Source organism: Eulemur rufifrons, chromosome 16, assembly GCF_041146395.1.
Source record: "Eulemur rufifrons isolate Redbay chromosome 16, OSU_ERuf_1, whole genome shotgun sequence".
Lineage (NCBI taxonomy): Eukaryota > Metazoa > Chordata > Mammalia > Primates > Lemuridae > Eulemur > Eulemur rufifrons.
Genome location: NC_090998.1, coordinates 58,292,102 through 58,304,402, shown reverse-complemented (window position 1 = coordinate 58,304,402; position 12,301 = coordinate 58,292,102). Strand labels below are relative to the sequence as shown.

Sequence of the window (12,301 nt, the reverse complement as noted above, 5' to 3'; positions counted from 1 at the left end):
TGCCCTCCGTGGCTAAACAAACTCTGCAGTCCGCGTTCCAGGTTAGAGCATGAAGCCTAGAGAAAACGACTGCAAAGACCATACTGCTAAACTACAATTCCCAGCATGCAGTCAAACTCCGTGGTTACAGTGAATTCTGGGAAAGAAATCTCTGGCTCTCCATTGGCCACATGTGAGAAGCGTTTTAGTTTGTACAAATACACGGGTTTTAGCGTACGTACGCACGGAGATTGCGCAGATCTCCTGGTCCGCGTTCGGCGGAACTCATTTTGAGTGTAAGGATTTTAGCCGGTGGGATTTAAGAACAGTCTCATTTCCGGCACCACCGGAAGCAACGTGGAAATGGCGTCTTCCTCGCTGGACAAGCCGGACAAAGCGGCTGGAAAGAGTGAATCTCGCAACCAGAAGCCAAAGCCGGAGAACCAAGGTGATGTTCTGTGAGACCTGAAGCCTGGGGTTTGTGGATATTGGGATTTGTGGATATTGTGGATATTGCTATTTTTTTCATTCGTTGGCTGTGGATGTAGCCGCCTGGAGCTCGTTCTGTGTAGAGTACCTGTGTAATTGCTGTTGACTGGAGGTGTTGGCTATGTCCCAGGAACAAGTGGCCTATGTGGTGCCGCTCACATGTTCCTAACTCATTGCTTTTGCTAAATGCCTCCCAAAGTGTAGCTGTTGCTGAATCTGTCTTCTGTAAAAGGACGAGGGTTAAGAAATACTGCGGGCGCTGCATAACCTTATAGCGCGCCTGTGGCTGAAAGTCGTTGACAGAATGAGAAATAGGATGAGATAGATGGTAATGGATAGTCATTATGTACCGCAGTGAATACTGATAATGGACTGAGACAGCGAAACGGGGAAAGGAAATATCTGACATGCCTTTAGCTCAAGTTTGTCAGTCAGTAGAGAAATTTTGGAACATTTGGCAGTTATGCCTGTTTGTCAGATTGCTAAAATATTAGACGACACAGCTTTTGCTCTTTATACTGCCCTGCGTTTTAATTACTCTCTTGTGTTGTGGTCTGGTTTTACCCATTTTCTTCTGTATCAGTGACAGGAAGAGAGGTTAGAGCATTATAGGAAGTGTTAAAAATCTGAATTTTCATTCTAGATGCATTGGGAAGGTATTAAAGTTTTTTGTCTTGCTTTTTTAAAAATTATGTAATGTACATAGCGAATACAGTGTATATACAGTTTAAAGAATAAAATCACGTGAGAAACTAGCACTCAGACCATTAAATAGAATAGAGCATTCCTATTACTCTAAGCTCCCTACGTACACCTCTCAAATCATATTCTCCTTTCTAGTATCTGAAATAACCATTCTGAATTGTGTTGGGCGTTCTGTTCACTTTTTTCGTTGTCATAAAGTGGTTCAATTTTGCCTCTTTTTGAATTTTATATGAATGAAAGCAGACTATGCATTCTTCTGTATCTTTTTGGGGGGGAGAACAGAGTCTAGCTCTGTCTCTCAGGCTAGAGTGCAGCAGAGGCGTCCTCATAGTTAAGTGCAGCCTAAACTCCTGGGCTCAAGTGATTGAGACTTCTGAGTAGCTGGGCCTACAGGTGTGCTCCACCACGCCTGGCTAATGTTTCTGTTTTTTGTAGAGACGTGGTCTTTTCCTCTTACTCAGGCTGGTCTCCAATTCCTGACCTCAGGGGATCCTCCCCCAGACCGCTCAGCCTCCCAGAGTGCTAGGATTGATTACAAGTGTGAGCTATTGAGCCTGGCCGCCTCTGTGTCTTGCTTCTTAGGATTGGCTTTGTTTTTGTTATTCAACCAGGTGATACTTGTAGGTGTAGTTTTATTCTTTACTATATGGTGTTCCCTTGTATGAATATACCACAATTTATTTTTTTATTCTGTCATTGGTGGACATTTGGATTGCTCCCATTGCTTGCTATTATTAATATAAACAATGCTGCTATAAACATCTTTGTACGTCTTCTGGTTAACATATTTAAGAGTTTCTCTAGGTTATAAATATAGGATTGGAATCACTACAGTGTAATGTGTGTGTAAGTAATGCTAACTTTTTTCTAAAGGAATTGTGCCAATTTTGACTCCGCTAGCAGTGGATGAGAATTCTCATTGTTCTATATACACACTAATAGTTGATATTATGTGAATTTGGAAATAATTTGTCATTCTAATAGGTTTGCAGTGGTATCTGTTGGGATTTAATTTGTACTTTTCTGATTACCTATGAAGTTGGACATCTTTTTACACATTTTTGGACTATTTGTACTTCTCTATCGTGAAACTCCTGTTTATTTCTTTTGCCAGTGTGTTTTCCTGAGTTGGGGTGTGTGATTGTTTTTGTTGAGTCATAGTCATTGAAGTGTTTAAATTGGATAGGGACTTGGTCACATATGCATTTTAAGTAATCGCTGTTGTAGAATTTGAGTTTTTTAAAGGTTATTGGAGAGCAAATACTATATGAAAACTAGCTAATTGTCTGTTATTTCAACCAGAAATAGCAAAGTGGATGTGAGTATAAGAAACAGAAGGAAAGCTTGCCTGACTGGGGTTGATAACGTGAGCTAAAGACCTGCTTTTCAAACTTTACTGTGCTTAAAAATATCTTGATGAGAATGTTAAAATGTGCACTCCTGTCCCTCATCCCAGAGATTCTGATTCAAGTTTGTCTAAGGTAGGACCCAAAAATTGCATTTCTAACAAACTTCCAGTTTATGTTAATGCTGCAGATTTATGGATCATACCTTTGAGTAGAACTGAATTAGAATACAGCTGTTGGATTTAAGGGGTTCTTAAAATTCAGGACCAAGAGTTTTAATAAATGATTCAGGAGATAATTTATGACCCTTAGGAGGCCACACTGAGTCAGCTTTGTGTCCCCTTAGGCAAGTCACTTGGCCTTTTTCGACTGAGTATCTCCTTAAAATGGGAATAATAATACTAGTTCTTTATTACCTTTCATAGTTGTCATGAAAGGTATATATAAATAAGGCACTGAAAGCTCTTTGGAAAACCTAGAATACTGTATCAGTGATTAATTAAAAGTATATGCTAGAATCGGCTTTTAGAAGTTTTATGCAAGCAAATATATATACATACATACCCAGGTTCCACTCTAGGAAAGTCAGAAAGAGTAATTATATTTAAAAATAATAAAAATAAATTAATTAAAAGTAGCAAACAAAGTGGCATTTGAATCTTCAACTCTATGATAGTATAGTGCAATACAAGTTTCTTGAATATCCACTCTCTGCCAGGCATATGCCAGCTAGTGTGAGTACAAAGAGGAGAGTCCTGCCCTTAAAGAACTTTTGTCTTAAGAGGCAACTGAAACATGTAGAGATAATTTTAATACAGTGTGTTGATGATAATGACAGAGGCATGTTCTTTGCTGAATAATATAAAAAGCAGAGGAAGAGGAAATGCAAGGAGTATTGGGAAGCTTGTGAATGTGTGTATACAATGTTTGTAAAGTGTCCCAAAGACAGTTAAAATGTGATGTATAAATTTTTCCCCTCTGTAGATGAATCAGAACTCCTCACTGTTCCTGATGGTTGGAAGGAACCACCTTTTTCCAAGGAGGACAATCCCAGAGGACTCTTGGAGGAGAGCAGTTTTGCAACTTTGTTCCCAAAATATAGAGAGGCTTACTTGAAAGAGTGTTGGCCGTTGGTGCAGAAAGCCTTGAATGAACATGTATGCATATTTTATACATTCCTTTGAGATTTTGCTCTTATGCCTTTACTTTCAAGTAAGTGTATGTGTGCTGATGGAATTTTTTAAAAGGTACTAGCATAGCTGGTTAATTTAGTTCCTTTGGTATTTTAAAGTTTAGGTAAGATTTATTCTTATATTTATAATTTGTTTTTAATTTTGTGAGTAATTACTTTGAAAAATGTGCATACATTTAATATTTTAGGAATTTCACAAACTCTCTGAAACTCAACTGTGAAGTCCAAATTTCAGAATGCCTACTCTGGACCATGATAGTTGCCATGTACCTATCCAGTTGTAGCTAAGTCATGTTCCTGACTAATTGCTTACCTTCTGTATTGAATCAAAGATGTGGATGTGGCCAACTGTCCCCTATTCATTGCTGCTGTCGTACCCCTAGAGCAATGTATTTGTTTTTGTTTTTCAAATTGGGGATTGAAACCTATTAGTGGATTGAGAAGTCAATTTTTAATGGCTATAATTGGCCATAAAAAAAAAATCAATGTATCACATGTGGTAAAGATAAGTCCCATTTTATGGAGCTATTGGTTCAGTTTTGTGTGTGTGTGTGTGTGTGTGTGTGTGTTCATAGTAGGATGTGATAGAAAATGGATTTCTCACTGTGGGACTGCTCTAGAATTGGTTGTGCCTTCGGGGTTTAGGTGGCTCAGCAAGCTACAGGCTGTGTTTTATAGCGGATCTGGAATTGAACTCAATATTTTGTTCTTCTAAACTCATAGACATCCAACCATATGTTGAATTGTTCAACACTATGTGAAATATTCTTCAGATTATGCTCACAAGTGAGAAAATAGCATTTTCATTTGCTTTATTGAAATCTGGTTCTTCCTATTGAGAGTTAATGCTTAATTTTTCTAATTATTTCTGAACCTATGATAATTTGTTTCTACTTTGTATTTAGTCCCCTAACCAGCTAGAATAAAGTTTGAAAGGGAAAGTCAGTTGTCACCCAAGGGAGCAGATTGGAGATTAGAGCTGGGTCCAGAAAAGGGAAGCTATACACCTTTACGTTTTTACCTTAATCAGGTCTTAAGTGTGGCCTCATTTGGACTGATTTATATTTTGTAAACTAGAGATAATCCATATTCTGATAAGTACAAAGTAGTCTCAAACCAATTATAAATGGTTTCAATTGCTCCAGTTTCTTATATTCAGTAAAGTAGGAAAGTAATTAAATATTCATTATTTGTATTTAACTACCTAGTTTCTTTAGGGAGGGAATTGATAGGATTAGAGAGATGGCTTCGTGGCACAGAATTAACCGTTTGGTTAGGATAGGCTGTAGAATTATCTAAAACTGAATTCATTTTTAGATAACTGCTTGTTTGTTCTTTCCTCCCTTTTGTAGCACATTAATGCAACCCTGGACCTGATTGAGGGCAGTATGACTGTTTGTACTACAAAAAAGACTTTTGATCCATATATCATCATTAGGGCCCGAGATCTAATAAAACTATTAGCAAGGAGTGTTTCATTTGAACAGGTAAATCTAGAATTACAGAGACTTTTTTTTTCTAATTTTTTGTTTTATTTGCATCAACATTAGACAACCTATATCATTGCATCTTTCTCTTCTTCCCTTCCTTCCGCCATCAAGTTTTTACATGTTTGTGCTTAGATATCATTAGCCTGGGCTTGGAAAATAAATGTAACCATAAAGAATACTGATAGAGTATTTTTATTTTTCCAAAAGGCAGTACGAATTCTTCAGGATGATATTGCATGTGACATAATTAAAATAGGTTCTTTAGTAAGAAATAAAGAAAGATTTGTAAAAAGAAGACAACGGCTTATTGGTCCCAAAGGATCTACACTGAAGGTACTTTTTATCAGTGGAAAACTTAAGTGTCCTCCTCAGTCATTAATTTTTCAGGGTACTGAATGTTAACTTCTTGTATTTTGATATAGGCATTGGAACTCTTAACGAACTGTTACATTATGGTTCAGGGAAACACAGTTTCAGCCATTGGACCTTTTAGTGGCTTAAAAGAGGTGAGAGTTATTTATTACCTTCAATTAATTTTCACTGGAAAACAAACTAATTTGGTTATGATGTAGTTTTCATTGGATAATATATTGCTTTATATATTGCTTTTTTTTTTTAAGAATGTACTTTGTGTGATATCCCATTAGTAAATACTTTGTAGGTCATATAATTTGAGGTAATGATCACTTCTGGACCCTAACACATTATGGCCAACCTTTGGCTACAATGGAGACATCATCCATTTCTGAATTAGAAGGTCTGTGCATTATCACTCCTCCCACTACAAAATTGAAATGGGCATTTAAGATCTTTAGTCTGCAGTACATATGAGCAACATGGTATAGTTAGTTACATGTGCTCAAATGATTGAAAAATTGAGCAGAGATCTAGTTATTTGCAGCAATGTGTATAGCCGGTAGAGGTCAGAGTCTAAAAACTTTTCTTCAAGATATATTTATTAATACTTTTGAATTTTAGTATAATGTTTAATGTTTTCATAAGCATTTTCTTTAACTTTTCAAATTAAACGTTATGAGAAAATCTGTGTTGCAGATACCGTTTCTATTAACTCCTTTTGGTGCTGTTATTGTCAAGGTCTGGCTGTGAGGTAGTGCTTCTATTCCAGGAACCTTTAATAGTAATTCTGTTGGCCCTCTTTCTCATAAATTGCCCTTTTCTCATGGAGCAATAATAACTTATATATATTGAAAACTTTATAGTTTTAGAGTCTTTAAAATAATATTCTATAACAAATTTTTGAGGTATATAGTTTATAAATGAGAAAGATGGAACAGGAAAATTAAATGACTGCCCTATATGAAGTGGCAGTCCCAGTATTTGAGCCCACATTTTCTGATTCTAAATCAGCTCTCTTCCCTGTAAATTGCATAGATCCAGAGTGTTCTATGTACCACATTTTAGGAGTGGTTGAGAAACTTGATCTTATTCTAGGGAGGTTGACTACTCTTATGAAAGATCTAGAAGCCAGTTAGAGCAGTTGAAGGAACTACTGTGTACAATTTCCTAGCCACTCCCTGATTTATAGGCTATTTTACAATATATCGATATTAATCCTCTTCTCAGTTCATTAAAATCTTCATAAGTGATAAATTTATTTTCTTTTGCAAATTTCAGGTGCGAAAAGTAGTTCTAGATACTATGAAGAATATTCATCCAATTTATAACATTAAAGTGAGTATTGATCATACACTATTATACCAATGGTTGTCAAACTACTTTAGCTATAGAAACCTTTCTTGAAATTAAATGTTTTATGAAAGTCTAGTATACAAAACAGATAAAGCAGAGCTATTTTGGGTGAATTAGAGGTAGAATTCAGCCCACTCAACTCTACTCCAGTCCTGTAGTTACTTCCTTAAAAGCTTAGATCTCCATGGAGCACAGTGTGAAAACTATTGAAGGGGATACTGTAATGTATTGTATAGTTCTAAAACAGTTAAATTAAGCTTTACAGAATTTGTTGTAGATGATACCAGTCCAGTTTTCTTAGATTATGAGTCCATGTGTTATATTTAAAGATACAATCTTTCAGAACTCTGCCTTTTTCTATTAAATAAAGTCAGGACTATCTCAGGTTGTATTGCCACCTTTTTTTTGAACTTAACAGTCAAATTGTAGCCCTTTTGAAAGAGTTCTGTTATAATCCCATGTGCACAAAGTTTGTGATTGTACTTGGAAATGTAACCATGGTATAGTGAGCTGTGTTATGATGGATATTTGTTGAGCAACTCACTTTAATTTGATGAAAAGTTAAAAGGCCGCCATTGGATTAGGATGCAGTGATTTGAGTTACATTGGGACATTACAGTTAAAAAGAAAGGTAGTCGTGCGTCTGATGCCTGGTTTGCGTTCTTTGATGTTGTAATGTCTGTAAAATTCAAATGGAGTGAGGGAAATGTTTTCTGTCTAATGAAAAAGTTTATTCTACTTTTGTCTTTTCCTATGGTAATTCAGTGGCTACCAGCTAATTAGCAACCCTGTTTGCCATTAAGTTGAATTTTAAAAGTTTTAATGAAACCATGGTTGAAAAGCTGAGTTACCTTCATTTTCACCTTTTTATTTTAATCTACATTTCTTAATATAACTTTCTAATAGTTTTTGATGTTTGGTTAATTACACATGTTTGAGATGACATATCTTTTTGTTTATAGAATAGGTTTAATTCCACTGAAGAGACTAGGAACAGTTCATTTATCATTTATAGAAGCAATATTTATAATATCTTAGTTTGACAAATGTATGACTTCTGAAATTAAAAATTTTTACTTTATTTATATTGTTGCATGACTGAAGACCTTAATGATTAAAAGAGAGTTGGCAAAAGATTCTGAATTACGATCACAAAGTTGGGAAAGATTTTTGCCACAGTTCAAACACAAAAATGTGAATAAACGCAAGGAACCAAAGAAAAAAACTGTTAAGAAAGAGTATACACCATTCCCACCACCACAGCCAGAAAGTCAGGTGAGTACTAAATGTTGGACTTTATATGAGAGAGAAACCATTTTAATCTATCTTGTCAGAAACTTTATTGAGAGTGTTTTAAGTGGAGTGTGTGTAGAGATAGAAGAAAGGTAAGTGTAAATAGGCATATTTTGAGCTGAGTGCATAGGTGTGGGAAATAGGACCTTTATATTGAGTGTAAACAGCATCAAGGTGTGGTAGGTTCCAGTCATGTCTCTGTCACTACTGTAAATGACTCACGGATCCATGGATAAAAAATTCAACAGTTTAACCCACAGTACTCTGCGTTAGCAACATTCTTATGACCATGTGCTGTATGACTATTCCACAGTTCTGAAATCTTAAATTCTAATGTTCACCCTGTTTCTAAGCTATAAATCCCTTCTATTTTGTCAACTGTCTTCTACTTCCTTTCCCATCATGATCAAAATTTCCTTTTCTCTCTTGCCCATCACTTATTTTCTTTCATGTTCCTTTTTCCTTCTATCTCACCATCCCAGCAAAACTGTAAAACTTTGATCAGTCCAAAACCTAGACTTCTTTCCCATAATGTGGCTAACGAATTAAGCTAGAAAAAGCCCTACCTTTGGATTAAATCCACTAAAAATTCATGTTTCCAGCCTCAGATAGGTCCTCAATATTGTCTGGCAAGTCTATGTGTCCTCTTAATTCTCTCAGTACTGTCTTACTTTTAGCAGATGACATTGCATTTTACTTTACTGAAATATTTGAGGCCATCAGACAAGAACTTCCTCAACTTCTCTCACCTATAATTTTTCCTTCATCTGCATCAACCCTTTCTACCCACCTGTTCTTTGAATTCCATCTTCACCTATCTCCTGAGGGCTCTTGCTTCATTATTCCCTCCCTTGGCTATATCTTAAAGTCTTCGCTCTCTACTAATTCTTTCTGCTCAGCATGTAAATCCGTACCTTTCTGTCTACCATCTTTTTTTCTCCATAGCCCTGTGTTTGGAGTTTTTTAGGAAGGTTTGATGATAGGTCAAAAGGGAGCCATGATGATCATGGTGAAAAAAACAATGGCAGTGTTGGATCATGGAGTCTACTCTGGAAAGGGAAGAAAGTGAGACCAGAAGGAAACTGATAGTAGTTGGGGGAAAGTGGAGTGATTAAACCATGCTTCCACAACACCTACCATACCTCTTATAGCTCTGTCCTGTAGTTAGTAATTGACTTGTCTTCTCTACCTCTATAAACTTCTTGAAATGACGATGTTTCAGTTGACTTCTTCTGACACTTATTCACTGTGTGACTGTGGGCAAGTTATCCTATCATGCCTTGGTTTCCCCATATGTAAAATGGGGCAATAATAATACTTATCTCAAAGAATTGTTAGAGAGAATTAAATCAGTAATTGTAGAACTTGGAACAGTGCCTTCATTATTGCAATGCTATATAAGTAGGAGATCAGTTGTATACATTATATATGTTTACTGTATATTCAATAAATAAGCTGTTGCTTTCTCTGATTATTCACTAAATCCTGACAATTCTTGCTTTTCATTCTGCATACCACTACCTTTATTCAAGGCTTTTATTTCTTTTTCTCCATTCTTCTGTACCTTTTTAAAATGCTGCTTTGGTCTCTTCACTCATATCCTACTTCCTTTGCCAGGCTTTCAGGCCTCTTCAAGCTTCCCCAAAACTATCTTTCTAGTTTCTTCTCACACTTTTCCAAAACACTGACCTTCTATCGCACCTAAACTATTCTGGTTTATAGTCCATGTACACATCACCTAATTTCCTACTTCCCTGCTGCTGTGCATGTATTCTCCTCAGCTTAGAGTACATTTCCTTTTTGTAATGTCGCTACCTTTACGAATTAGTCAGTGTTTTGCTTCCACTGTTTTTACCCTAATTATATTGTGACTTTCTTAGGAAATGACTTATAAACACTGTTTTCAACAGATTGATAAAGAATTGGCTAGCGGTGAATACTTTTTGAAGGCACATCAGAAGAAGCGACAAAAAATGGAGGCAATAAAGGTAAGGCTCTTTATGTCTAGCTCAAAGCATTAATAGCAAAGATCATAGATACTTGAATTCTTATTTAACTATGACTTGTATTTCACTAATGTACTTTTTCTTAATGTAGGCTAAACAAGCAGAAGCTCTCAGTAAGAGACAAGAGGAAAGAAACAAAGCTTTTATTCCACCTAAAGAAAAACCAGTTGTGAAACTTAAGGAAGGTAATGCTTGTTTTTAACTCTTGATATGGTATAAAAGTCTACTGTCTATGAAAAGTGAACCCATGGTGTGAATTTATCTGAACTCCAAGTTCTTTCAGCATTTTATTAATTACTAATCCTAGGACAGAAGGTGATTTATACTTTAGTAGCAACTAATGCCTATTTCAGAGTAACATTCCTCCCCTAACCTCTGACCTGTGCTTGAGAAAGACACTTTATTGTGAAAGATATAAACCCGCAGCAGTGAGATCCCTGAGCTCTACTATCATGCCTCTCAAAGAGGGCTTATCAGAAGTTATGCTTTTCTTCTATTTATGTGATCAGTGGCTTAACGTAGATTTCTCACCACCTTGGACGAAAGGATGCTGACAAAATAATGACAGGAAGGTCTTATTTAAGGGCTGCTAAAGGAAAATACTCTTTGCCCTTTCTTCTCCATTTCTAGCCTCATTCTGATACATCCTCTTCCCTTTTGCATTTTTTTCTCCTGTGGTATCACTTGTACTCTTCCTAAAGTACTTTCCAAAGTGAACATTGCAACATTGAGGGGAAGGGGCTCAACAGCAATGTTGTATGTAAACTATTGTCAAACAGATGTAACACATTATTTCATTATCTTATATTGCTTTAGTGTTAATGTCATAAGCATTATAATTTCCAGTTGGTACGTGTCAATTAAGTACTTGGAAGGCACTCAATAGCTAGTCAACCTGCGTCTATAATGATTAAGCATGTAAAGTGGAGACCTTACACCTCTGTGCTCCTCAAGTTGTTGGGTAGTTGTATGATGACATTTTATCTCGTGGTTCTTTTAATATTGTACTTTAAATGGTGAGAAAAAATTGGGTTTTTTCACTGCTTCCTTTCTCTGTTTTGCTCACACTTTTGGCTTTGATTAGATGGTTGGGTTCTATTAGGAGGACCTTTAGATACTCTCAGATAACTCTTTATTATCAAAATCTTGTTAAATAAAATACTGTTATTCCATTGAATTAATATTTGGAAAACTAAGTTTTCGTTTTGATAGATTTGACCTATAGTTTCGTAGTTAGCTAATTAAAATTACTGAAGCTAGAAGGGCTACGTGTAATATTCTTCATGAAATGTAATTTTAAATTATTTTAGTGTACAAGATAGAAAATTATGAGTACTCTGAAGTTCCAAACTATGAAAAAGAATATAGGTTAAAAAAAAAAAAAAAAACTAATCTCAAGAGTAAGGAAAAAATAGTTTTAATATAGTTGAATCCAGTAATTGGTTCAAATTGTTAAACTATTACTAGTGTATATTTAAAGTCCTGTATTTCTCTCAGGACTTTAAATATACACTAGCAAAAGTATACATGAAAATGAGGCAGGTGTTTTATAAGATGATCTTTCAATAATAGTACCTTGAAATTATTGTCACACATTTTATTTGCTAAAGAATTACATGTATTGTGTTTTTAATCCATCTAGCTTCTACCGAAACTAAAATTGATGTGGCCACCATCAAGGAAAAAGTTAAGAAAGCAAAGAATAAGAAACTGGGAGCTCTTACAGCTGAAGAAGTTAAGCTTAAGATGGAAGCAGATGAAAAGAAAAAGACGACAAAAAAGTAAACAAAAAAAATCCCCTTAAGTACAACTTAAGCTATCTCCTTTTGTAAAGGATTTTGAGGTACTAGGGCATTAGTTGCCTTATTTGTGAGAAGTAATACTTGGATCACTTTTTTCCTGATTTTTAATACTGTTCTTTATAAATATAAATTATTGTATACATTGTACCTACCTAATCAGTTCCAGGCGAGCTTTGCTTGAGTTTAGAAGTAATTTTTATATATAGATCTGTAATAATGTCCCAACATTTGGTTTTCAGAAAAATAAATACCAATTTTTCAATGACTTCTCTCTTTCTAATGATAGTAA

At 35.5% G+C, this 12,301-nt stretch overlaps 1 protein-coding gene across 1 annotated transcript; it reads left to right on the top strand.

Moving 5' to 3' along the window:
• The first annotated feature begins 322 nt into the window (after positions 1 to 322).
• On the top strand, positions 323 to 12,223 carry KRR1 (KRR1 small subunit processome component homolog). Its single transcript, XM_069489512.1, has 10 exons — positions 323 to 427; positions 3,504 to 3,676; positions 5,064 to 5,198; positions 5,409 to 5,534; positions 5,624 to 5,707; positions 6,837 to 6,893; positions 8,016 to 8,186; positions 10,115 to 10,192; positions 10,302 to 10,395; positions 11,853 to 12,223. Exons 1-10 carry the CDS (start codon positions 343 to 345, stop codon positions 11,993 to 11,995), a joined length of 1,146 nt encoding a protein of 381 aa, XP_069345613.1. The 5' UTR covers positions 323 to 342; the 3' UTR covers positions 11,996 to 12,223.
• The last annotated feature ends 78 nt before the right edge of the window (positions 12,224 to 12,301 follow it).

Coding starts and splice junctions, on each gene's coding strand:
- KRR1 (XM_069489512.1), top strand. CDS start 343: ATGGCGTCTTCCTCGCTGGACAAGCCGGACAAAGCGGCTGGAAAGAGT. Junction 5,199..5,408: donor GGAGTGTTTCATTTGAACAG/GTAAATCTAGAA, acceptor TTTTTCCAAAAG/GCAGTACGAATTCTTCAGGA. Junction 10,193..10,301: donor AAAAAATGGAGGCAATAAAG/GTAAGGCTCTTT, acceptor TTCTTAATGTAG/GCTAAACAAGCAGAAGCTCT.